Source organism: Struthio camelus, chromosome 5 (genome assembly GCF_040807025.1).
Source record: "Struthio camelus isolate bStrCam1 chromosome 5, bStrCam1.hap1, whole genome shotgun sequence".
NCBI classification, from domain to species: Eukaryota; Metazoa; Chordata; class Aves; order Struthioniformes; family Struthionidae; genus Struthio; species Struthio camelus.
In genome coordinates this window covers 39564609-39592095 of record NC_090946.1, presented here as the reverse complement: position 1 = coordinate 39592095, position 27487 = coordinate 39564609, and the positions used below count along the sequence as shown (strand labels likewise).

Genomic DNA, 27487 nt, shown 5'->3' with positions numbered 1-27487 from the left:
ATTTTTCTTCTTTTATTCCACTGGATTTTGGGGAATAAATAGTATCTTTTTGCAAGAGACAAATCCAGTTGAATTAGGCTTTTGAGGCAGTCGTGCGCACTGCAAGAAGTGATATTATCCAGCAGAGTAGAGTGCATTTTTTCTGAGTAAAGAATGACCCAAGCCCCTCAGTGCTAAGGATGCTATCTAAAATGACTGGATAGCAGTAAAGATGCTGTAGAACTTAGGACTACTCTCCAAGTTTCTTCCATTTGTAGCAGAGATTTCTCTCCAGTAATTACAATCTACCTTGAAAAGTTTATTTTTTTGCGGTTGGATGCAGACTTTTTTCTCTGTCTCCATTAATAGTTCTGCAGTAAAATTACTTTTTTTGGTCAGAGACAAATGGATTTCTGTGGTGGGGAAAAAGGCCTCGTTGTGCAGTTTATATCTCAGCTAAATTTGTTAAATACTTCTGGTACCATGCACTCTCATTCCCAGACTCTATAAGAACGGGATATTTATTCCTACAGCAGACAAACCATTATCTAAGTAAGAACATCTGGTACTTTTGAACCTTCAGCCAGTAATCCTTGAAAAGTCAGGGTCAGATCTACTGAAGTCACAGTATGCCACTAAACTACACACCAACAGGGCCATGATAACATTCATTTCAACTTGGTACAGGGGCTTCCTCAGAGGCAGAGCTCAAATAGCTTTCCAGTTCCTGGTTCTTTTTTGTGAGGTTGAATATGGTCATTTAATTTCAGATTCTGAGAACAGTGCTTAGAGGATCACTCCCCTCCCTCCATTTCTTACTGCACACTATCAAATAGTATGGAATTACAAACAGCAATAGCATTCTGGAAATTGTTGCCATGTCCTTTCTTGTAACTGCACAAACACTTGGCAAACTGAAATATATACTAGATGATTCAGGTCTTGAGTCCTCAGAACAGCATGACTGTTTTCCATGGGGAAGATACAATCTTCTGTCCTTCACACTATAACCTAGTTTCTTGATTTCTTTGCCAGATATCCTCCCAAGGCAAACCCCCTTCTGTGCATGATAAGCAAAGGACAGGAAGCAGCCTTGATTTGACTGTGCTTAAGTGATAACACAGCTCTCAAGTCCTCCAGAAACATATTGATGTTTACTCAAACTGGGAGAGAAACTTCAAGGCTTCATCAGTAATGCTAGCTTAAAGAGTTCCCAGCCTTATTCCTTATTCCCAGCCCCATGCCAATCCCACAAGGGTTGGCATAGTTCATTGCGCTGCCTTGTAGAAAACAAATCAGGGAAAGAGGTCCAGCGGATAGTGTGCAGGGGAAGAGGGAAACGATGCAAATGTGAGAGTCTTCCAGTTCCCCCCTCCTACCTCCTCCAGTTTGATTCCTCAGTCTGACTCACAGCTCATGGAGCCATAGCCTCAGAAACAAACTGCCAGGAGAAGACGCTGGGATCATTTCCTGTTTAGGGCTTTACAGCCACATTTACTACGGTGGCTCAGCAGTCATTTTCTTCTTATGGTCTGTTTACCAAGTGTTTGTACATTCAGGAATAGGACACGCATGCTACTGCGCCGAAAATTCTTATTTAGAGGAATAAACAATGTGAATTAGATCATTCTACACTTGAGTACAGTAAATGTTTAAAAATGTAACATTCTAATTTGGGAAAAAGCCACTGACTTCAGTACGCAGGAAAAAAAGAGCTCTTAAACAACCAGTCTCCATGGTATACTTCTTTACCCTTGCAGGGAGAAATCTTGTAGCCTCTAAAATCAAGTTGTCAGCTATCCTTAGAGAAGGAAATGAACGAGCCTTTGGCATCCCTGGCCCAACAATCATATGGAATCACAGAATGGTTTAGGTTGGAAGGGACCTCTGGAGATCATCTAGTCCAACCTCCCTGCTCAAGCAGGGTCCTCTAGAGCATATTGCCCAGGATCACATCCAGATGGCTTTTGAATATCTCCAGGGAAGGAGACTCCACCACCTCTCCGGGCAACCTGTTCCAATGCTCTCTCACCCTCACAGTGAAGAAGTTTTTCCACAGGTTCAGATGGAACTTCCTGTGGTTCAGTTTCTGCCCATTGCCTCTTGTCCTGTTGCTGGGCACCACGGAGAAGAGGCTGGCCTCATCCTCTTGACACTCCCCCTTCAGATACTTGTACACATTTATCAGATCACCTCTCAGTCTTCTCTTCTCCAGACTGAACAGGCCGAGCTCTCGCAGCCTTTCTTTGTAGGAGAGATGCTCCAGTCCCCTCACCCTCTTTGTAGCCCTCCGCTGGACTCTCTCCAGGAGTGCCATGTCTCTCTTGTACTGGGGAGCCCAGAACTGGACCCAGTACTCCAGGGGAGGCCTCACCAGGGCTGAGGAGAGGGGCAGGATCACCTCCCTCCACCTGCTGGAGGCAACACTCTGCCTAATGCACCCCAGCATACTATTGGCCTCCTTGGCCACCAGGACACACTGCTGCCTCATGCTTCACTTGTTGTCCACCAGCACTCCCAGGTCCTTCTCGGCAGAGCTACTTTCCAGCAGGTCTGCCCCCAGCCTGTACTGCTGCATGGGATTATTCCTCCTGAGCTGCAGGACCCTGCACTTGCCTTTGTTGAACTTCAGGAGGTTCCTCTCCGCCCAGCTCTCCAGCCTCTCCAGGTCCCTCTGAAGGGCAGCACAGTCTTCTGGTGTGTCAGCCACTCCCCCCAGTTTAGTATCATCAGCAAACTTGCTGAGGGTGCACTCTGTGCCTTCCTCCAGGTCATTGATGAATACATTGAACAAGACTGGACCCAGGGCTGACCCCTGGGGGACATTGCTAGCTACAGGCCTCCAACTTGACTCTGCGCCATTCACCACAACCCTCTGAGCTGTGGAACCATTAAGTCACAGTCTGCAAAGAGGACACTCCAGTTAAATTTTGCATAGATGATCATCATAGGTTCTAGGGAAAAACATTTAAGCTATTGGGTAAATATGGCCACTGAGGCCAATTACATATTTACAGAACTCTACCCAGCAATTTAGCTTGATCCTACAAAGCAGGAAAAGGAATATTTAATAATTATTATTTGAAGCTGGCTGCAGCTAAACTATTTCAAGTCAAGAATTCAGGGTTTAACACTTGGATTCCAAATCAAGTCCAAGCTATGCTTTGTTTCTCAGACTTCTTGACTTTTGTGGTTACACGGTTAAATACCTCTCTCCAATCCATCTGAAGTGTTGCTAGAGTCAGGAGAGAGAAAAGGGTAGAAGAGTCAGTGAGGTGGAGAGGAGATCTTCGTGAGCTGAGTTCAGATATGATATCCCTCAGCAAGCTAACGCCAACCATTTAGGGAACGTGCTGGCAGAAAACAGGAACATGCACTACCTGTGACCAAAAAAAACCACCAACAACAAAAAAACAGTAACTAGATCCACTTAGAAGGGCATTAAATCCGAGAGGAACTTTCATTCCTCCAGTATCAGGCACCACACACACACAAAATGCAGCCGTATAATAGCGGTAATGTAGCATGCAGTGTGTCAAAGGGGGGAAACACCCAAAAAGAGTAGAGAAAGGAAGCTGCAACAAAAAGATATTTTGGGGATGGAGAAGAGAGGACAAGGAGCATCAACATATAGACTAAAGGGCAAAACACTTAAAAAGAGCCCCTATTTACTATGTTAATCAGTATTTCATTGTTTATTTTGTTTTCTTGTTATGTGATTTTTCTGTCAATTATATGTGGAAATTATGAACTCTTCTGAGCAGGGACTGTCCTCATTGTACGCACACACTGCATACAATACTGCGAAGCTCTAATTTCCATTAGAGTGGAACTTTACATGTTCCAATTGACAACTCATGTGTGAGATTCAGCCTGTGTAGATCGTCCCTTCAATCTGCCACATATTCACTCAGGGAGATGGAGAATGACCGTTTAGACAGTTCATGTTTCCTAACGGCTAGCTCTTTCTTCCTCTGTGACCAGATACTTGGAATTAGCACTTGCATTTCTGCATCTGCTCAGAAGGAAGATGAGATTGTGCCTCCTTTTGTGTGCATGCCCAAGCCAGGCTTGTCCAACCATGACATACCACCGCATCAACGGAGGCCTGGGGACAACAAGCAGCAAAACTGCGATCCAGATCCTGCAATCAAAGGTCAAAAGAACAGCTCTTCACCATGTATCAGTCATTTAAAAGGCAAGATTAAGGCAGAAGAATAAGACCTAGCAATGGGATAAAGCTTTTCATATTTAGGCCGCCAATTTCTCTGGCAGCAACTCAGCACTTAAGTCTATGTTAGCCCACGTGAAACAAGATAGTAGCTATTGCTCCAAGTCCTAGGAACAGATGTTTCCACCACAAAAGGCATCACCAGTTACTGTAGTCCACCAGCTCTTACATCCATAGGCTGACCTTTCACTGCACTTTGACACAAATGCAGCAGTAAGACTGTCTTATACAGATAATAAAGAGAGGCTTATGTTTACATGCCAAAGAAACTGAATCTTGGCCTTGAATTCTCCCCTCCTCTTGTTCCAAGGCAAGTCTTTCCCGATTAAGGTTAAGGCAAAGAAAAGTAACAGCAAACCACTGCCAAAAGGTTGGTCTTGCCCCCCTCCATCCTTCAGGTTCTGCCCTTCTGTTCGAGTCAGGTCTATACTGATCACATCACTGAAGAGCAACTCTGTTCCCCTTGCTACTATCACAAAAACACTTTTCACTGTTTTGCAGGTTAGCTTTGTGTCAGATCAACAAGCTGAATTCATCCGGGAATTATACACACGCAACCCTAGAGAAAGGGACAGAGGGGGCGAGACTGCTCTTCTAGGGGCAGCCCACAGTTACACTAGATTAGGTGTAACATGAAACCACACCCTGTGCGTCAAGGAAGCCGTGTAGCTATCAGCCAAGCCGCATATATTCCAGGCAGAGAACAATCCTCGGCAATGACAACATCCCAGAACCCCCACTAAAAAAATCTCTCTCTCTGTCTCTCTCTCTCTCTTTCAGAGAGGTATCAAGTTTACTGAAAGCAAAAGGCAGCAGAAACAAAAATTCTTCTCGTTCTGATATTCCAAAATATGGTCTTTCAATTACTGTAAAAGAGCATTAAAGTCACCTATAAAGCTAGATTATACTAAACCCTACTCCAAATCAGTAACGTGTCCTTATAAGCCATTTGCAGTTACATTCCTAATGTCATCTGAAACAAGCCATTGAACATGTTCCAGGCAAGCCACATCTCCTCTGTCCAGCCAGTTTAAGTACTATGTTTAAGTTACAAAGTTTAAACAGGAAGAGGGGACTAAGTTTATAGAGATTAAGGAACAGAGGACAGCAGAAAGGCAATTCATGATCCATATATCATTTCTTCTAGTGCCCTTGCAAGAGGCATGGATCTGCAGGAAGGCAAGTGGGTGATAATTAGGGACACTTGGGAACATTGTTTATTTTCTCCTAGAGAAGGCAGTAGTTCAGGCCTTTAAGGATAAATCACATTTCTTAACCAGATGGAAGACATTTCATTTTCAAAGATAAACCATACAACGATGGACCACAGAAAGGAAGGAGCCAATTCACAACAGCAACAAGAAAACAAAATTACTAGAGATTTTAGAGAGGAGTTCTCATCAAAATCTGCCCTTACAAAGAGCCTCATGTTGCATCAGAACTTGCACCACATCCCACCACAGTCAATTCAAAGATACTTTTATTGGCAAAACAAGCTCTACAAGTGTTACCCACATGTAAGAGACAGCACACGAGTTTCTCTCAGAAGAGAATTCAATATACGAAGCGCCTGTCCCCACAAGGGTTTCAACAGAGAGGGCTACATGGCATGGAGTCCTCCCTCCAACGACAGGAATGAAAATATTCCAAGGTTTATTTCTAGCAAGATAAGTGTTTTCTTGCCCCCTCTAATTTTCTTCTGCAATTTACCTACAGGATCAGAAGACTTCCTTCCCAGTCTCCCCATTTGCTTCTCTTTCCTAGTCATTTATGGTGTTCTCCCTGTTTCCAGTCAAAGTTGCACATGCCAGTTCAGTACTCTGTAAAAGTCTGACTTGGTTTTGCACATTTCATGAAGTATTATCTGCCAGCACAATAACTGTGCAAGAGCTTGTTACCGTCTAGTTGGCTACGAGGTTCAGACCATTCTTTACAGAAACTTCTGTTTCGGTTTAGATTTAGACTAGTTGCTCAAGCACTGTTTTGATTTTGGATTAAGTTTTTTGCTCCATCAGCCTCAAAAGGAGTGCCAAGTCCCAGAAGCAATGTTTCACAGGAATAGACAGCATTTTTATTTGGTTTCAGTGCATGGTTCTCTAGTACTTTTAGACTGAGGCAGTTTTTGCTGCTTTGGCTGAGATAGTACCAAAACCAAGTCGTCTTATGCAAACATCAGCAACGGAGTCCTCCCAATTCTACTCTGTAGCCATCACTACACAGATATCATAGATATAGTTTCACCATGTCTTTGCAGATCTGAAAATAAAAATAAGTTAGGTTGCATTTGGTTACAACGCGAGAGTACGCAGAACTCTGGAGTTCATTTCTGTGGGAGTCAATGTTTAAGTTGCCACCAAGTAGTACAGCAGGAAAATCTATGTTGCATTCACAGATCCTAGGGTTTGACTAGTTCAGATGTGGCTCACTTGCTAGGATTACCACATGACCAGCAGAGCCACACAAGCACAGAGGTTTTTGTGCGCTAAGGCTCCTGAGGCTGAATAGCAGGCTGTAAAGGCACCTTGCCTGCTCTGGCAGGCTCACGCACGCCTAGCTCAGCTCAGCCTCATCCAGCAGGGACTCTCTCCCAAGAGAGCTATTGTCATTTCCCTCCTGTGACCCACTCCTCACACTCCCCTTACACTCATCTCTATAGGGAACAGAGCCATATAGCACGTACCTTTAAGACTATGGCACGCAGCTTGCAAGGTCAAAAATGTTGGCTCCCTTCTGTGGCGTAACTCAGGCGGCCCTCCTTCCTCACAACGCTTTAACAGGCAGTTTTAGCATTCCCCACCACATTTATTTTAAGATCTTGAAACACAGGATGTAGAGTACGTTGTTATAATATCTTCCAAGAAAAAGCTCAAAACAAACCCAGATACCACTCCACATCTTTTTGAGATTAACCTGCAGGACCAATGCATTACAGTACATCAGCTAGCAAATGTAGGTGTTTTGGCAGCTTTCCCAGTCACTTAATCGGAAGCCTGAGCTCAGAGGCTGTTTTCCTGAGTGGGTAAGTCAAGATGGACATACCAAAGATGTCCTCTGTCTCACTCCCCTCCTTGCTTGAAGACCTCTGTCTGAGTACTCTTTATTTTTATCGTGCAACTGATGAATTGTACATAGGTATAATTTGCTTTATATCTCCCATTAGTTTCATACGGTAACCATGTTAGAGTTGGTCCTGAGTGCCAGAGTGAGCCAAACAGTGTTTAAAGAAGGCAAGTACCTGCCTCCACCCTCTTCCCTGCCAGACTGTTCAAAAGCATCTGCAACACAAAAACTGGTCCTGGGTCTTTTCTCAGAAAGTAATCATCTGAGCCTCTCTTCTTCTTCCAGCTCCAGTGTCTTGCTTCTCCAGCAGAACCACCAATAAAACGTTACTACGTAATATTGTAGGAATTCTCCTAATTTTTGAACACTCCTTTCCAGCTTCAGTGTTTGCTCCCAGACTTCTAACGAGTCACGGGTGAAGAAAGATGCATACAAGCAAGAAGGGGATGTTTTTTAAAAAAAAAAAATCTAGGGACAATGACTGGAAAATTTAAGCTAATAAATTAGCTTACTTTGTTCTATTTTGGAATTTGCACTAACAGCAACGGAAGATTACAATTTTTCATCTTCCAGTTCCCAGAAGGCAGGTTACAAACACGGCTTTTTTTGCTTTCTGTGAGCAGATGAGCCATTTCAAGCCAAAGAAGTTTGTAGTGGAAGGTTGCAGAAGGCAGGGATCAACAAGGTTCTGCTTCAACAGAGTACACCGCTGGGCAGAAAAAAAAGCCTTTGCATACTGAACACATAGAAATTACTTAACCAAACTGCCAAAGAAGCAAAGACGACTAGTTTGCCCTTCCAGAGTTGAGGCACAGGCAGTGCATCCACCTGCTCCACAGATAAAAGAACCCTAGGCCTGGAAGAAACTTAATGCCTAAAAGCTTTCTGTTGTTTAAGGTAATGCTGACTGCAGGTCTGAATTCTTTCTTACACCCCAAAACTGCAGTGAACAAAAGCCTACAGAGGGTGCTGATTCACGAGCAGTGACGATCAAATTGGGACAACAGATGAGGTTACCACCCTTGTGGAGGAGACATCCTAACCACTCATGAATCAGCTGCTCATGAGTCAACAGCCTCTCGCAGCTGCTGGGTACAGAAAAGAAGTCAGATCTACAGTCTTGCCTAAAGCACAGGAAAAACAGCAAAGGGCAGTAACCTCACCAGTCAGCCCAATTTAGCCCTTCACTGCTTCCAAGTAAACACCCAAGAAAAAAATCCTTCATCAGTTCAACTCTACAGGAACACAGCCCTCAGCTCAAACTGCTCTTTCCTTGTATCACACTTGGATCTGTTTGCAGGGCGACTACTAGCACTCTTGTCAGCAGACTTGACCTTTCCAGCAAGCTGTGCTCCCCCATCCTCCTGCAAGAAGCTGCAGCAGAACAGCTTGCTCAGAAGTTGCGTGCTGACACAACGATCCTTCCAGGCCACAAGCAGCCTGGGCCACAGATCAGTCCCCGCTCTAAAGTGACTGATAAAACCATCAATGCAGCTCTCCTGAAGTGTAGTTAAACATTCCCAAAGAGCCCTCTTACATTCAGACAGCCCAGTACGCAGGGTTGTCAGAGACCTCAAAAAGGACTGCTTTGAAATCTGTACAGTCTCCCACCTACCTACTCCCACTTTATGCCTCCTAAGAGTTAGACACCGAGGACTTCATTTGGGATCCATGACTAAAATGCACATAGTCCACCAGCATTCCTATTTGCCGGAGGCTATCCTTCGCTACTTCTTGGCTGTTCAAACCTCCAGAATGGCAATGTCCTATCTATTTCCTTTTCCCATTCTCCATACTCTCCAGACTTCTCCCACAGCCAGAACCATTATGTTTTTCCTCATGCTAGTAAGCGCTATGCTGATCAGGGCCCCTTCTAAGAGTAGGGGCATGCCCTCAAACAATAAGAAACTCACCTCATACTTTTCAAGAGTAAGAGGCTCCAAAATTGCAGTGAGAGGAACAAAATCTGAGGCCTAACAAAACCTCTTTCCTGAATTTAATCAGACCTGAAGAAGTTGCAAGCTCTGAATCACCAAGAAAGGATAGCAATAAAGCTGGCTTGCTCTTATCAAATGCAGTTTTAACTTGGAGATTATCCCACCTACCAGTTAATCCTCAGAGGCTCAGAACAGAAACAGCAAATGGTAATCTCGACCGAGACTTCTCATTTTTTGCCCTGCTCTCAGAGTTGCAAAGACAGGTTTCGACTCTTCAGCACTTATGGAAATTCAGAAGTAAAGTTGGGTGGGAGAAGGAAAAAAAAAAAAAAAAGAAAAAAAAAAGGTGTGTCTGTTTTATTCTAATCCTAGATCCCATGAGACACTTTTCTACTATAGAGAATGGCTGCACCTTAGGCAAGAGCCTCTCCGAGACACTACCAGCTGTCACCAAATCAAATGAACTGACAGAGCTGGAGATTCAGGCTAGAAGAGCAGACTGCATATTTCGCTCTGACCTCCTTAAATAGTCATACAATGCTTCTTATGATACTTTCGGAGAATGAGGCTGGAAACACCGCATGTCTATGTTGTAACAGTTCTCTGCTAGTCAGTCCTTCACCTAGTGGCTCTTAACAGAGAAAAGGAAGAGAGGGAGCATCCTTTTCCAGGAAAAATGTTTTTTTCCTGCCACCGGTCCTTTTGCTTCTGTATCCAGATTCCTTCCGAAACCCAGACTAACCTCCTGTTCTTACTTGGGCCTTTTTCCAAGCAATCATCTCCAACCTCCTGGCTTCTCTCCTTGACTCTGCTCTCTCATTTCATACACTGTTCCAGGCAGGACCGTCCTCCAAACATCTTTCCCGACATCCCGCTCAAAAATCCTTCTGGCTGCAGGCACTCCCAAGCCCAACAGCTCCCTCATTCCACTGCTGCAGGTAGCTCCATCACTACCTTTATCTCATAGGCTCCACCTTTTGTCTCAGCACTATGCCAATATCAATCTCCCTTCCCACCTCTGCCCCTATTGCTAAGCTCCTGGTATTTTATAAAATCACTCCATTTGCACAAGGACTGCACTGCTAGGATCCCTAACAAGTTGTCTCACCTTCTTTTAAAGCATTACTACAGATAATACTTTCCCCAGCTCAGTAGTTAAATTCTGGTCACCGCTCCTCTTCACTTTTACAACTTCCATCTTTTATACTACCTGATTAATAACAACTCCTGCTATCATTTCAATCTCTTTATCTGCCTCTTCTGTTCATTTGCCAACTCAAACTCTTGACTCTCATTTTCAAAATGTGTTTCTTTGCTTCTGTAAAATCTGTACTCCTATATATCCCTTCCTTTCTTCTCATGGTTTATGCTACTCTCTTATCTGCTTCCTAATCTTTATTTCCCCAGTTACCAGCTTTCTGTAGTCTTCCATGCCACCTCCTACCCACAGGAATCCTCTCCGTCCTTGCGCTAGGAAGTGAGTGAAATGAAAAACTTTCAGAAACATTTCCCATTAAACCAAATCCAAAGGAAGTTTAACTAAAAAGCTACGCTGTTTTAATATTGGACCTTATCTATCCCACTAGGATTATCATATCCCTGATCTTTATCAGATGTCAGATGTCTAATTTAGACTACAAACCCTTTGGGGCAAATGTAGCCTCTTCCTCCATGTTACACGTAGCTACTTAGACCCATCCTGCAGTTAAGAAAGAATAGCTCAGAAATTTGAACAACTTGGTTTTGCTAACATCAGTTCCACTCCATACAGCAGGACTTGGAGATGACCAGAGAATTTAAAAGTACTCATGCTTTGGAAAGTCACAAAGGCAAGAATCTTTGGGTTTTTTTTCCTGAAACAGAAGCAACGTCTGATCACATCTGAGAAGAGAGGAGCTGGGTATAGACTGTACTTCAAAAGTTTTTCCATGGTTCCTCTGGCCCCTTCCTGTCTCAAGTCCCCAAAGCCATCACTTATCCCCTTCAAAACAGCAGGAGTGTCACTTCTTTTTTCTTCCCTCTCCAGAAGAAGCACAGCAGAAATAAACCTCGAATGACAAATTATGCACCACCTTTGTGTGGCTGCCTCTTGGCCAGACGGGAAATTTTTCTCCCAAAGCCTTTTGTTTCCAGCTTTGATCCCAGCATTGGATCCGCTCCGTTCAGCGCTCCCTCGGCATGGAGGTGAAGGGAGAGCTGACACAGGCCAAGTTCAGGCTTACGGCAAGTCACAGTCAGGTCGTCCATTAGCCTGGCTCCCCTCCCCCTTCCAAACTGGAACTGTCCTTGAGTTTGAAAAGGTCCTATTAAACATTTTCCAGAGGGCCTTACAGAGGATACATTATTTTGATGGATGCTGGGCCTAAAGGAGGAGGATTTCTAAGTACCGGGAAATAATGGAGTTTGTTCTAATGGGTTTAAGAGATGCCCGGGGGCACCAAGTAGGTTTCTTCTCTGCAAATCAAAAACACAGAAGACCAGAAAATGGAGCCGAACAACTAAACGCCAGGAAGTGGAGAAATCGGGCTCTATTTAACTGCTGCTCTTGGTTACAGCCAACTTCAGGCTGCTTGGAAAAACAGCACACACACACATCACTGGCACAAACTTAACAGGAGAAAACAAAGAGACAACAGGGGTCAAACTGGGGGTGGCAAGTAGGAGAAGGAGGCAAAGCTGGGTCCCCACCCCCTACCAGAGAGTTGGATCAATTATCCTTGAATACTAACAAGATTTCTGATTAAAGAACTGCTGCTATGCAATAGAAACAGAAAGCTCCAGCAGCCGGGAGGGGCTGTCAGGCAGTAACAAAGAGACACAGAAGACTATGCCCTGCTAGGGCATATGGAGGAAGTCACCATGCTGGTAGCCAGGAGAGGGGTCTCCCCTCCTGAAGTCATGACAATGTCTCACTGATGACTTACTCCGGGAGTAAAACTTCACCTAGACGGGTGAAGAACTCGGGTTCTGTTTTCAGGCAAACGTGTTCTCTGCTACAAGTTTTGCCGGGCAACATTTCTTTGAACAACCTCATCACTTCAGTGCAGCGTAGTGAATTTTATTCCCATCCTAACCCATCCAAGGGAAATAGCTGATGCTTCTTAGTTCTGAACATTACAGTAACATCAGGAAGCTGCTATTAACTTCTTTCAGCGTGAGAAAGAAGAGCCTAAACTGCTTCTGGTCATACCGCCCTTTTGATAAAATTACAATTTGCACTACCAATACTTAATACACATACACAATGTTATCCCTTAAACTTAATGGTTTTGCGACCTGCTGATTATTGGTTAAATATAGAAAAATCTAATGCCCTAAGAAGAATCTCATGAAAAACAGAAGTTTCTGCTATTAATTCTCACAGCCCAAAGGCTGTGCTAAAATGTAAGCATCCCAATATAGGCAGGGATTTTATGCCATCAGAATCAGGCAGCTCAAACCCTCTTTGGGGAAAAAAAAAAAAAAAAAGAAATATAATTCCTTGATTTGGAGAGTTTCAGACCCCTACAATTTAGCAAGACAGATGTCCAGGCACACCAGCTCTATTTGATGTTAATGAAGTCTTTATAAACACTTCTTTTCCTGCCCTTGCAGAGCAGGTCTCCTTTTGTCTGAGCTCGTAACAGTCGAGGAGTTCTGCTCCTGACGGAACCATTGACTGCAGCTCAAGAGTCTCTCAGACTAGATGCACAAGCTGGACTACTTCAGCCTTTAACAGGCATCCTGCATAACAGAGGCAAAAATGACTGCAGAGCTGAAAAACCTGAACAGAAACTCATCCACAACAGGATAGCAGCCAAATACTCCCAAAGCAACAGTCCCAGAGCCAGCAGGTATACAAAATGAATGGACTTGCAAGCCTATGCAATCACAAGTCCCTGATTCATATATTTATTATTTCTATCATCAGTACAGGGCAATCCAGATCTGCAGGAAAGAAGATACAAAAAGAAGAGATTCAAGAAACAGCCTTTGCATACTATAGACAAAGTCCCATGAAAGACTAATATAACAGCCCTGTCAAAGAATCACATTCGCTGCAGACCCAAAAGCAAGAGCCTAACCATCAGGCGCACTGGATTCACGGATGACAACCACAATTAGCGTTCTCCGCCAGGATCTGTGTGAAATACAGACAGCCACTAAATACAGTATGCCAATTAATGCAGAGAGTTTGCTGCATGCCAGAACTCCAGCTCTAAATGTTATACCAGGTAAAGCCAGATAGCTTTAAAGGGAGATTGTCAGCTTAAATATATATATATATATATTTTTTTTTTTTTTTTTTTTGCATCTCACCTTGTTACGTAAAATCCTTTCAGAAAACATGAAAAATATCTAAGGAAGAAATAACAGACGACTAGAGAAATAAAGCATCCACTTTTATGATACATTTGCTTTGACAACACTTTTACAGATTCGCCATTTCCAATGGAGAGTCAGTCAAATTTCTGCCGTTCTATGGATGTTTTGATCACCAGCAAGAGAAGTATTATTAAAAAAGGAAATAGCTCCAAGAAGCAGCAGAGTAATTCAATGGATGTGTAGGACACACACTTACTTTTAACCTATTTTTAAAGCCTTGACTGGATTTCAAGATAACATCTCTTTATCAGCTTTTATAAAGTGTTATGAAGCATATATTCTATTGTGCTCAACAGCAAGTTGCATTCTAGGGCAAATGGAGTTGGCCTTGGGCAAGACAATTTCTGCTTCACTTCCCACATGCACAAAACAAGGATAATATTTGCCTATTTCACAAGAGTACAGGAAGATTCAAAAGGACTATCAGATTAGAGATTGTTCTCATAGAATGAATGTTTTTAATTATTTTTAATGTTAATTTCACCAGTCTGGAGAACTATAGTTTTTAGAAGTAAAAACAAGAATATATGCTCCTTAATTTCTCTCCTACTTAACATTCAGCAGGTCCTGCGTTCTGGTTTGAGCTACAAACAACTGGATAATGTTTATATGCAATCACATTTTATTTTGTAACTTCGAGCAGACTGTAGAGAAACAGCTCCAAGTTTTCTTAAACCCCATTTTGTGGCCCACATGAACAGACTATCCCTCTTCAAGGCTCACAAGACACTCTGGAAATACAAGCACTTTACATAACTAAGTGCCTATTAATTTTGTTGCTGCATACACCCACACTCCCAGGACACAAGAAGGGATTCTCTGTTGCAGAAAGCAATGGTAAGGCACGTAATTGAAAGCATTCAAAAAGAGAACATAAAAGAACGTTGCTTAACTACATTAAATAAATAAAACAATAATGTTGATTTCACAGTGGAAAATTATGCTTTTCTACCATTGCTGGCATGTTTTAGTAGAGATAGACTTGTCAAAAGAAAACCACAAACAAACAAAAATAAGCCATAATTTTTATGGCCTTCTGCAGCATCTACTCTTTACTTTAGGAGAGCATCTTCACCACTTCGACAAAAAGAAGCACTGAAGATAGATTTCATAATCACCACAGGTCGGGAATATCATCCAACTTAATGAACAGTAAAGCCACGGACCCTCAGTACACCCAAGAGGGAGAGCATTATCAGCTCCAGATTGACAACAGGAAAATGAGCATTTTGTGACTGGCTCAGAACTGTAGAATCAGTAGCAACACCAAGCACACACACTGGAGCTCTCCCAGTGCAAACTATATTTCCTCTGTAGAAGCATCACATTCAAGTTTGTGTCTCCAAAAACATAGTCAAGAGGTTTGGCAAGCGAAACTTTGAAATTAGCCATTTATTTTTCTGGCAGAGATCCAGGAGCTACAATGGCAAGCACATCACCCGGACAGGTTCTGTGGCATTCTATGCTAACACTCACATAAACTATCACATCATCAGGCCCTTCTTCCTCATCACGTACCAGCACTGCGTGGCATTAACTTTTAAGTCTCTCTCTGTACCTCTTTTTACCTGAAAGGCGCTTTTCCAAGAACTCCAGATACCAACAGATCTTTTTTTGTCACAGACTTCTCCAGTTTTAATGGCTACCATCCACCAATAGAAAGTCAAAGTTCAATCTTGCAGAGTTGTTCGCTAATGCACACCTCTACGTTCCCCTGCACGGAGGTACAGTGTTAAATGACCGAGTCCCTTTAACATTTGTTATAGTTTACCTGTGTGGCATGCTGAGTTCTGTGCGTGAAGATGCTTTATGATAGTTAAGCTGTACACCTTCCCCACAGCTACTTCTATGGGACAACGATGAAAAAGATTCTGCAGGAGCTAAAGGGTGGGAACTTGGAACACCAACTCATCATAGCCTTTGGCATCTTCTCTGCCACCTCCACCCTGACACCTTCTCATCCTTCTTCCTTGCTTCAAAATAGGAAAAACGTTGCTCAGAAATTCTGTTCTTAATAAAAAGCATATCTTCTTGTGAAGGAAAGAGGATACTCGCTCCTGGAAGCGGTTGGCACATCCCATCATAAACTCGTGTTCATTTGACAAGAGGATACAGGAAAGAGCACTGATGGGGAAACTACCTTAAAGAGAGACACACTGCCATAAACAGCATCCCAGAGACATCAAGGCACAACCACCTACTAGCAAACCTGCACTTTACAATCAGACATCCCCCACACGGCTGTTAACCGCCCAGACACATTAACTAGGAGCACCTGGGTAAAAGCCAAAGTGAAAACACATCCAGATCTGCACCTACACTAAGATCTACACTTTAGATCTTTCTCATTCCTAAACAGCAGCTAAATACCTGTGTGGCTCCTGGGAACTTATAGTACCTCTGGTTACTAAAAAGCAGATTTTTGATGCATAGAACTGCAACCCTGTACTCAGCATTTCCAAGCTGGTTTAACACCTTCTTCAAAGCTACGGGCAATTAGGTTCCTCGTTAGAAAAGAAATAATATTACTTGAAACCCAAACCCCATGTGATTGTGCCCCAGAGGCAATACTTGTAGAATGATGGAGGTCAGCGCCACTACTGCAAATGCTTCCTGTAATTTCAGAGTAGCACAGGAGAAAACGGATGGGTGAAATTATACAGCAGCTGCCAAAGGAGCGAAGGGAGAGAACCGAGGTACATATCTTCTCTTCACTCAGCTCCCCTCCCCCCAATGCCTTCCAACTCTTTATAAACAATGCGAGAAGCGTTTAGATGTGTTCTCTACCGGCCGCACTTGTAAAATAAAACACCACCGCACACGGGGAAGAATTAGCAATTGCTTTTCAGCTGAGAAGATAAGTTCTCACAGGCGAGACTTCGCGGGGCTGCTCCCCTGCTCGCTAAGACTGCGGCCAATCCCTCCCCCAGCCCCATCACGACTATTTTTGGTCCCACTCCCCCCCACCCGGCTCTGCCAGGGCGCTCCGGGAGGACTCCCGCCCCCCGCCGCGGCGAGGCAGGTAGCTCGGGGCGCCGCCGCGGAGCCCGGCTGCGCCTTTAAGGGGCCCGCGGCGGCGGGTGCGTGGCCGCATTCCTGCTCCGCGGCGGCGGCTGTCCCGACACGCCGGGCACGGCAGCCTCCGAGGCAACCTGCGCGCCCGGCCCGGCGCGGCGCCCGCTCCGCGGGAACAAAGCCCGCGCCGCCGCCGCCGAACTTCCGCGGGGGCAGCGGCGGCCGCGTGGGCGGCGGGGACCCCCCGCTGCCGCTGGGCGCGGGCGGCGCTGCCCCCGCCCCAGCCTGCCCGGCACCCCGCCGGCGCGCCGCGCCGCGGTGGGGGAAAGGCGGGCAGCCCCCCGTCCGGGAGCGGGACGGGGCACGGACAAAGCGCGGCGGCGCCGGGGCGCGGGCAGGTGAGCGGCCGGGGCAGGGCTCCTTGCCGCGGGGTCCGGGAGGGCGGCCGAGCCCCCCCGCGCCGCCGCTTACCTCTGGCGCGGAGCAGGGCTCCCAGCAGCAGCAGCAGAGGCGCGGGCAGGAGGCAGCCCCCGCCGCGCCGCCTCATGGTGGCAGCGCCCCGGCCCCGCGCCCGGGCCGCCCGCCGCGACGTCCCGGGCTCGTCCTGCGCGCAGCGCCCCGGCCCGGCCCGGCCCCCCGCGCCCCGGGCGCCTCCGCCGCTCGCTCGTTCCCTCCGCGGCCGCGGCAGCTCCTGGGCTGGGGGCTCGCTCCCCGCTCCGCCTGGCCCAGGCCCGGCCCCCGGAGGAGGAGCCCCGCCGGGGCAGCCCCCGCCCCGCTCCCCTCCAGCGCCGAGGCACTTCGCAAACTTTCCGCGCGGCAGAGGCGGTCCCGGGGCCGCGGCACGGCGGCCAGCGCCGCTCCGCCCCGGCGAGCCCCGGCCTTGGCCCCCGGCCGGGCCGCGAGCGGCGGCTCCCCCCAGGGCGGGGAAGCGCCGGGCTCCGGCTGTCGGTGGCGGCTCCCTGCGACCGCCGCCGCGGAGCACGGCCGCGGGCTCCCGGTTGCCCCCGGCCGGCCGCCCGCTGCAAGGTTTCTCTCGCCGGTCTCCTCCGGCAGCGCGGCGACTCCCCCGGGCTTGGCGGCCCCTTCCCAACTTGCGCCGGCTGCCTCTGCAGCCGAGGCGAATGGCAGAGACCCTTCCCCTGCCCCGTCCCCCTTTGCCGCGCACCGCTCACAAACTCGCAGCTGCTGAAGCATCTCATTCCCAGCTCCTCTGCCCACTATACATGCTGGTATCTATGAGAAGCGTCTGATGTTTTTTCCCCTCCGTTTCATGGCAAGTGTTCTGGTACCTGGTGTCTGCAGACAGCTGATCGTGTAAGAATCTCAGTTATCCTAAAAAAGGGCTAGGGTCACAGCCTGCATGAGCAGAAATTAGCACTTGGACAATTGTCTTACGTGCCTTCTGGCTTCTGTGTCGCATTTAAAAGCGCACAGACTTTCACTGGAGATCGCTGGTAAAGCGATACCATACCTCTGTGGTGTGACTTGACATTTTAATATACAGGGTCGGCAATGCAAGAAACTTTGATTAAACAGTTAATCTCGGTTGATTTCAAAGTACTAATTTGAACGGAAAGCCGATTCAGACAGTCCAAACCCTAGACTACAGGGGAAGATGGGAACTTTGGCAAATTGACACCAAAGGGCCAGTGTTAGGAACGGTCTTATTTAAAGCCTTCACAAAGATGAATCCAGAGGAAGCTGCAGTTATTCCTCTCCTTTAAAGAATTGCAGGAGCAAGTAAACAGTGCAGCATGTGAGTGAGACAATTCTGCCATTTCTATTAATTAAGCGTAAAATAGTGAAGACAAAGGATATTATTAAAAACATCAGCAGACAATTAAAACAGACTAATTCTTGACAAATAGAGCTCAATTCAAAGAAAAAAATAATCTGAACCAGAGCTTCACTGCGAAGAACTCCCAAGAGCAGGAATTCCAAAAGAAACAGTAAGTAACAAACCAAACAGAAGTTTAAGTTTACAATATATGGCTCCAAACATTAAAAAATGCAGTCGTTTTGCTTTTTATGCAGCATCACTGCATCAAGATAGGAATATATCCCTTTTACATAGCATGAGTGCAACTGCACCTACGCTATGGCATTGAATTCTGTGTATTTGTAGACAAACTGTACAAAGCTGCGGAAACATAACAACAAAAATAGGTAGCCAGAGGGCCTGATTTGAGTGGAGAGATTAAAAAACCTCACTGTGCTAACCTTGACTGGGAAGCAGTGACAGAACGAGCCATGAAAAGATATGCATTTATTTTAAGGGAGTAAACTCCCAGATACCAGAGTTTAAGATGACAGAAGTGGCAGAGAACAGTGGGCTGAAATTAAGGAAAAGAAAATGTTAATATCATTCCGATTGAGGGTTGGCTGGCTGGCTCGTTGGCTAACATGTAAGACCCTTCCATTGCTTCACCTTCCTAAAAATACAGGGCAATGTAACCAAAACTTAAATAAGTTGCTATTCTCTATCAGTGCTAGATCCTCAGGTAAGAAGAATCAGAGGAGCCCTGCTGACTTCAAGCTCACAGAAGCTTGTGAGAATTTAGATGCCTAAGTACTGAATGTAATAAAGCACAGACACAGGGCCCAGAACTCCCTGATAATTACATTCTTAGGTGATGGAATAGTTTCCAGCAGTTGAAATGAACATTTTTCTGTATTCGAAACAAAAGCCCATTGAAAAATAGTCGTAAACGCAAACAAACTTGCTTGTCATCTCTTCTGTCCTTCTCTTCCCCAAGGAACAAATGTTTTTATCCACTTGTGTTTGTTGAAGCGTGTTTACTAGTCCCTTCTGCAACTTGTGCTGTATGTGACTCTGGCAAATCACTTCCCTCTCCATGCTCAACTTCCCTATAATTATATCTCTGTCTTCCAAATCATTTTGAAATCCTGTGGTGAAATGTTAGAGAAGCACAAAGTATTATTGTGTCTTTCACAACAATTTCCTAAATAGGCCACAGCAGAAGAAGAGGGAAATATATGTTATAAACTTCTCAACTACCTCTCTGTTGATACAATGCTATGATTTAATATAGCTGTGATTCCATGTGGGATCTTTGAGGGATAATTGTAAGGTATAGCTATACAATATAAAATAGAGAATTCTTTGGTGAAACCGAAGTAGAAGGATTGCTAAATAATGCTGTTAACTTTGTACCACATGCTTAGGACTTGCCTCTCTCAGACCAGATACCTTAAGAGAAAGACAATGTAAATACCAGAACGCACTTCAACCCACATACTAGGCATGCGCTTGCTTTTATCCACAGTTGTGAGGGAGGAAAATTATTATGTAACTTGCAATAATTTATAAATTGCTGATAAGTAATATGTATAACTCTTGCAAGCATTATAAGAAAAATAAGAAATATATATGTAATTTAAATATAACTAACAATTTATATGACAATGTGCTTAATCAAAAAACAGGCATTATAAAGGGAGAAGATTATTATCACAATAACCATATTGGGATATTCTTTTTTCCTTCCCCTCACCCTCAAAAATAGACACATTACAGAAATAAACCAATTCAATGTGAAAAGATAACTACTGTGAAAGAATACTAAAAATTGGCATCATTTTCAGAATGATTTTAAATAGCAACCCTCTGTCAGGAAAAATAGAACCAAGGACATGGGGTCATTGGAAAAAGAAGGAAGAAAGGAATCAGAAGCAAGTAGGATCACTAGGGAAAATACACTTTCACCATTTTAAAACCACAGAGAAGACCTTAAAAAGAGGTAGAAAAAGAACAAATGGGGAGGGCAATTTTGATCTTACCTGTCAAAGTGTTTTTAAAGCATTCATGTGAGACCTTCCTTAGGAAAGTGCTTCTCCATGCCTCAAATTTTCTAGAAGAGAATGACAGATCAGACAGCTTAATTGGGGTGTCCAGAAGGGTTTGGAACAATCAGCTTTTAAATATTTAAGATAGAATGAAAAAAGCACATGGAAAAAATAGGTGAAATGCATTTGTGTCAAATCAAGTTCCCTTTCTTTTTTTAAGCATTATTAACTCACTTGTACTTTAAGCACTAGCTTTCGACACTGTCACACAGGACATTCTCATAGAATGACGCTTCAGATATAATCAGTGGAAGGCGTGTAGGCATCTGATTGAATAAAACTGTAGTGGTCATTAGCAGTCGTTTATCAAAATGCAAAGGTACTTTTATTGGTACCTTTCAGGGTCTGTCCTAAGCCCCATTTTGCTCAGTATAGTCACTGACAACTTAGATGATGCAATAATTATGGCAGTAAAATCTGTGCTAAAAAACTTGATGACCTCAAAACAATGGCAGGGGCTGCAAACCCTATGAAAGATAGGATCAGAAGCCCCAAATGCTATTGACAAATTGCACAGATGGTCCAAAATCAACAAGGAAAAAACTACCAATGAGAAAAGTAAAATATTATTCTTAGGAAAGAGAGATCAATATGTAAATTTCTCACTAGACAGGAACACAGCAGAAACAGTTCTGAGGGCTGTATGGATAACATAAATTAACAGTGTAATGTCACTGTCAAGAAAATGCATTCATTCCGGGATGTGTTAACAGGTGTGCCATATGCAAGATGATTTATTTGATTTTTTTACTTCACATGGTGCTGAGGCCCCAAATGGCATACTGTGTCTGGTCTTGGCAGAACACCTTAAAGCAGATATACACAGCTGAAGAGAGATAAGAAAATGATAAGTTTAGAAAACAGATCCTATGAGGAAAAGTTGAAGGAACTGTATTTGCCTACTCAAGAAAATAAAAGCTTCACATGAGATGCAGCTTTCCAATACATGAAAGCTCATTATAAAGAAGATGTTGATCACCTTTTCTCTATGGCTCCAGCAGAAAGCCATGAAAGAGTCAACCTGATTTGTGACAAGATATACGTACAAGATTTTGCTAATCAGCATTCTAACTAAGGATTTTCTAACACTGGAGCAGACTCTCTAGGGGCCCTGTGGAAACTCCTGCCCTGGAAATTTTTGAGAACAAAATTCAATAAGCATGCTGGCACCACCCTTAATATATTTAGTCTTGCTGCAGCACAGGCTGGACTAGGTGACCTCTTAGAGTCTCTTCCAAACGTACAATTCCACAAGGAATATAATTCAGAAAATACTAACTGGAAAGATCATTATGAACTATGCGTTTTGGTTGATCAAAATGTATATTATTAGTGAGTTCCACTAACTAAACAGAAAAGCCAGAGAAAAAACAAGCTGCTCCCAACAAAGCTCTGGGTTCATGACAAACTCATAGCTCCTGACCCATGAGAGTGCAGGATTTCCCAATGTCCCCTTTAATGTCTGTCATTGTTCCAATGCTAACGTTACACACCTCAGTTCCCTCTTCAATAGCAAACCAAAGAGGCTGTAGCTTGAATGCCCGGAAAATTAACAGCCAAGATTTTACCCATATATAGGAAGACTCAAATATATGGTTGAGCCTCTGAATTCACTGTTGGACATATAAAGAAATAGTTTAGTTTTCCAAAGAGCTGAGGGACCTACAGCTTCCACAGCTAGTGTCCTAGTTTGTAAATTATGGTCTCTGTGCTAAATCCATTAAATGAAACTTTAGCATTGATTTATATTTTATGCTACACTACCATTTTTTCCCTTGCTGCCTTCCCTAAAGTTCTCTAACCAGTGGCACTACTACTTTGTACCCAGATGTGCTTACAGATGTCAACATTAAACTGCTTTCAACTGTCAGCACTGTCCTTTACAGTGCTTCTCAAGTGACTGCCCACTTACTCTTAACAAAATAATGATCCATATGCCATCTTCTGCAACGTTGCCACAACTGTTTTCATTTACAACCAAATAAAATTCAGGTTAATAATTCAGAGTTTATGCGTTAAATCATTGTCTTCACCTTTGGTTTGCTTGCTGCCTTCTAAACATTGCAGCTGTATATATATTTTGGGGAACTTAGTCATCATCTCATGGATCACTATTAATTCCACTTTGCTATGCAAAACAGCAAAACTAAAGAAGCTTACATTAGTGCCTGTATTCAAAAGCTGAGATGTAAAGAATCTTGTAAAAGTCACTTTGTAATTTAATGACCAAAGTGCAGATTTAATCCGAAAATCCGAAAGCCCTTTGTTTTCGTCTGAGAAGATGGGACTGAAGCCAACCTGCCAAGCCATTCAACCTTCTACTTTGTGGGGGGGAAAAAATGACTATCATTCTAGGGAGAAAACAAAACAAAAACTTTCTTCATGTTTTCTTTGAGATGGTAACTCTTCCTGGGTGTCCTGCAAGCTGGTTCTGTGCTCTCTCCTGTTCCCTTACATCCTCTATGTAAAAATAATGCAAATACACCCTCTTCTCTTCCTGATGAGACTCCTCCCTGCAGGGAAATGGCAATTACCCAGGCCTTGCACAATGTCTGCATTGCAAAGGTAGCCTGTGGCTTAGCCTTAGGAAAAGCACAGTTTAATACCTTGACTCTGGCACAGAAAAAAAGGAGAAAAAAGAGGAGGAGCATAAAAGGAAAACCTTCCTTTAAAAGCTAGCAGTAGCTCTAAAAGAATTCAGTTTTAAGATAGAAGCCTAACCACCTTTATTCTCCAAACACATTCAAATGGATAAGCAGCAAGTTGTGGTTCCTACGTTAATTTTTGACTGCACAGAGAAGTGGTTTCCAAAGAGCTAAGGACATGTTCCTTTCCTTCATTTCAGGCTACTGATGTACTTTGTAATCCATAGTCTCTGTGTTGAGATAAAAAGTTCATGGTGGAAATCAATCACACAGAAAGAAAGGTTACTTTAGGTCCCAGTATCTGGAATATCTCTGATAAGCTGAGTTTTCTTTTCTCAAAAAAAACAGACTACATTGAACTGGGCCTGTAAGAGAAGCAAGTAGTCATGGGAAGAGAAATGAAAGGCACAAGCCTGTCTCTTCCTCAGCTCACAAACCTCTCTTGTTTGCAAAAGCATAGCTACTATGGAGATGAGTGACATGCAAAAATGTAGACAGACAGATAAAGAGTGTTTTCTTTCTTGAAGATGATTCAGTCCTAATACTTTACTGGCTTGATGGGTTAGGCAAGTACTGCCAGCACACACAAGACATAACCCTTGAGTCTTTCTGATAAGAGATACAGCATGTCAACCATCTGCTTTCCTATCAGGTGGCTGAATCACAGATGCCTCTTAACACCTCTCCCTCTCTCATATTAGCTCTTGATAAATGTGAATGAGGGAACAAATTAATTGCTTCTTACCAGCAGTGAGACCGGAATAAAAGCACAGGTAAGATCCAGAGTTGCACACACCCTACACATGAGTCTGAGATCAGCCACCCACATGTGCACACACACATCCAACCTCCCTCCCAGCCATATACACTTATGTCCATGTTATTGCAATTTGGAGATTTTAGTGTACTTAAGCATTTCATTTTTATTACTGCTATACTAATATTAGCATTCTAAGAATTCAAGGTAATGTGGGTTTGTGTACTGCATTTTCATTTATGTTTCATTCTAGGTCAACAGAGTTGATGGAAACTTCATCAGTGACTTCAGTAAGTGGAAAACCAAGCTCTTAAAGCAAAATGAAAACTGTTACAGAGACTGCAGGTTTCTCTCTCTCATAACTTTGAGCACACTGAGTGTGCTTAGTAAAAATCAGAAATGGAGTCAAGTCACAGAGTTTGACGGAAATTCAGGTCCACATCTAAACTTTATGAACATTCAGGGAACAACAAATCTTCTTTCACTGACAGTATGTAGAGTTTAACACAAAGCATTGGAACAGATCGTTTTCAGCATTAGGGACATTTTCTTACTATCTTGCATGTTATTATCACTTTCAAATGGGGAATGGTCAATCTATTTTTCTGTGTTTTAGAAGCTAGCATGATAGCGAGCAAATCAAAGCAGAAATTTGAATATACTCCTCAGATAAACATTATTATCATTAGCGGCCATATTCTGGAAAATGTTCCATGCTCCCTCTATTCCGTTCATAATTAATTACTGTGATCTTCATTTTTTGTTTCTGTCTCCCTCTAGTTTATCTTCTCCCTCAGCAAGTGATCTGCATACTATTCTTTTTCCCTTCCATCTACTACTCTTCAGCTTCTCAGCCTACATTCTCAAACGTTATATAATGGGCTCTAACGTCTCTTCCAGCGACTCCACAAAGATGTTACTCTTGAAAATACCTCAAATATTATGTAACAGAAAAGGAGGGAAAGAACATTCTTCACGTTGTCCTCTTACATTACTGAGTGAGTGACAGGGATAGCAATGTGTGCTTTCACTAGAAAAATATAGACTTCAGCTCCTGCAGAGCTGCAATGTTCTGCAGTGCTTTCTCACGATGGCCCTAATAAATACTCAAGCTCTCTTTTATGTACCTAACAAGCAAAACCAAGGGGCGCTTTGTAAGAGTTTCACAGTTTTAATGTATCTGTGATTTCCTCTTCCCTCTGTTTTCTCTTTTTCGCCTTCGTCATGTGCTTGTCCCTATAGATGTTTTTTAGAACAGAATACTTTCACAGTATTGTGAATGTGCTAAGTCTCTGTTTTGCACACAGAAAGTATGTTCCTTTCCCATGAGAGCTGGCCAGTACATCCATCAGAGTTACTGCCTCATTCAGTCCAAGAAGCAACAGTTCACTCCTACACACACGTATCCATTCTCTCGCGCACACACACACAGCTTCATTTACTTATTATCATTTTCTCATACAAACACCTGGCCTAATAGATAGCACAGTCTGGCTGCTGACGTTCAGAATGAACATTCAGTGTGAATGAAGGATGAAAACTGCAGGCCTTCCTGGGTTTACCCCCCAGGATGAGCTAAACCTTGGCTGTCAGAAATGTTTCCCATGCCAGAATTTCACAGTGATATTTATTTTTACCAGGCATTTTAGACTTTTTTGTTTGGCATGAGAGATCCTGCAAACTCTGCCAGAAATGGCTGTTTTTCTTCTCTGCATCATTAGTGGGGCGGCATTCCAGCAGAGAAGGGTCACTCGCTTTCTAGTTAAGTACTTTTAAAGATGTTGTCTTTTCCTTCCTGAAGAGATAATGTGAACAAAAACTTAAGGAAAGTCTCTCAACAGCTTGCTATTACAAAAAAAGCCAACTTCCCTTGCTACCACTGAGCTCAAAGACAATCAGAGTTTGGACAGTGCGTTTAATAGTTGCCAAGAATCAATCATACAACTTGCAGTGATCCTTGATTTTGAAATGAAGATGTGGCCTCCATAAGCCACAGAACCTGGCATGTAATACTCCTTCTTTGCATAAAAGCCACAGATCCTGGCATGTAATACTCCTTCTTCTCATAAGCAGATCACCCAGAATTTAAAACTACTCCTAGGACTGAGGAGTAGGAGGATGTTTAAAGTTGTTTCTTCTTTTTTAACAACTTGTATTTAAAATATAAGGATCTGGGAACTAGAATAAATCCAATCCTCAGGTGAACATAAATTTCAGCGATACATAGACACCTCAAAATTAGATCAGATCTCTACTTGCATTTTTACTATCCACCAGTTCAAAGGGGCAAAATAAAATTCTCAGTGACTCAGACTAAAATACAGTTAAGCAAGTAAAGAAAAAAATTATGATTATATTATGTTCCCATGCACAGTTTCCTGCACGCTTAAGCCATCTTACCACTTAAGTATATTCTTAACTTTAGAATTCCAGATACTATTACAGGTGTTACATTTAAGCCCTTTACGGTACAAATACAGCTACTTCAGAGAGTTGCCTCTTTCATGATGTCTTATCACTAGTTGGAAAACACTTACACTGTTGTTTCCAGACTTCAGCTTGTGGTAGATATTAGGAGCAAAAAACTTTATGAATCTTATTTCTATAAAATCCCTTGACCTTTAAAGACAATGTCCTATCCATTTGTGTAGGTTTTACCTGAAGAGGTAAACTATTACTACTGCATTATTAGAGAAAGATGATTGGTTTATTTCTACTAAACCTCTGTGCTGCACATGAACTAGGCAAACAGTACAGAGCTTGAGAAGGCTCAGATTAAGATAAGCACAGGGTGGTCTTCTTCTGTAACGAGGTGTCTTCTGAGGAATTAAAAATACGCAAATATGGATTTGATAATATAATGTCATTGTGTTTTTGGCTGACCTTTTTAATTAAGATATCTTATTTAATTTTAGGGAATGTGTGTAGAGCGTTTTATCATAATTCATAAATATAATTATTAAATCGTAAATTCAATTGGAAGTTTTTACGGCTTTGCAAATGACTCATAAATGAATCATCCTGCTTCATCTCCATTGATTTTTACATCTTACATAACAGAATCCTAACTTCACTTTCAGGTTTTCCTATAACGTACATAAATAATAGCATGTGAAGCTCTTATTCTCCATTCTTTCAGATCTCGCCTCAAAATTTCTCTCTGCTACAATGCCTAAAATAATAGATTGTCAGTTAAGATGGATAGTTCTTTCTTTTAGTTCAATGTTTTTCTCCTTTTACTATGGTTTGCTTGTCAGGTGTCTTAAAATAACCATGTTTTATTATCACACCGGCAATAGTATTAGCTGTCATGTATGAGGTAGAGCTCAGCTAGTAAATGCGTGGGAGGCCTCCAAAAACACAACCCACCACCAAAACCCAAAAAGCTAAGTCCACCACAAGAAACACTGTTAGCTAACTGTTTTAAGATAGGAAAAGACTCTGGAGACTCAAAGTGTAAACAAGAAAAGCAATAAACAGTTTCCTTGTGTTTCTTGTGAAATTGGCTTACATTAATTGCACAGAAATCAGAACTGGAACAGCGCTGAAGATTTCCCACAGCCTAGTTCTCTGTAAGTCTTAGCTGTAACAGCAGTAGCATTTCCAACTACAGTAGCATTTCCAACTGCCT

General features: G+C 43.2%; 1 protein-coding gene and 1 long non-coding RNA gene across 4 annotated transcripts in view; both read right to left on the bottom strand.

Moving 5' to 3' along the window:
• The window catches only part of LRP4 (LDL receptor related protein 4), an 84872-nt gene extending 67688 nt beyond the window's left edge, over positions 1 to 17184 (bottom strand). For all 3 annotated transcript variants that reach the window (XM_068945739.1, XM_068945740.1, XM_068945742.1), the window contains exon 1: positions 17059 to 17184. In XM_068945739.1, coding sequence (XP_068801840.1) covers positions 17059 to 17134 — 76 coding nt within the window. In that variant the 5' untranslated portion in view covers positions 17135 to 17184. The remainder of the gene's footprint in view (positions 1 to 17058) is intronic.
• A 1726-nt stretch (positions 17185 to 18910) lies between these two features.
• On the bottom strand, positions 18911 to 27487 carry LOC138067472 (uncharacterized). Its single transcript, XR_011141456.1, has 3 exons — positions 27368 to 27487; positions 20389 to 20459; positions 18911 to 19494 (listed from the first exon to the last, which is right to left on the bottom strand). It is a non-coding gene; the product is annotated as an uncharacterized lncRNA (long non-coding RNA).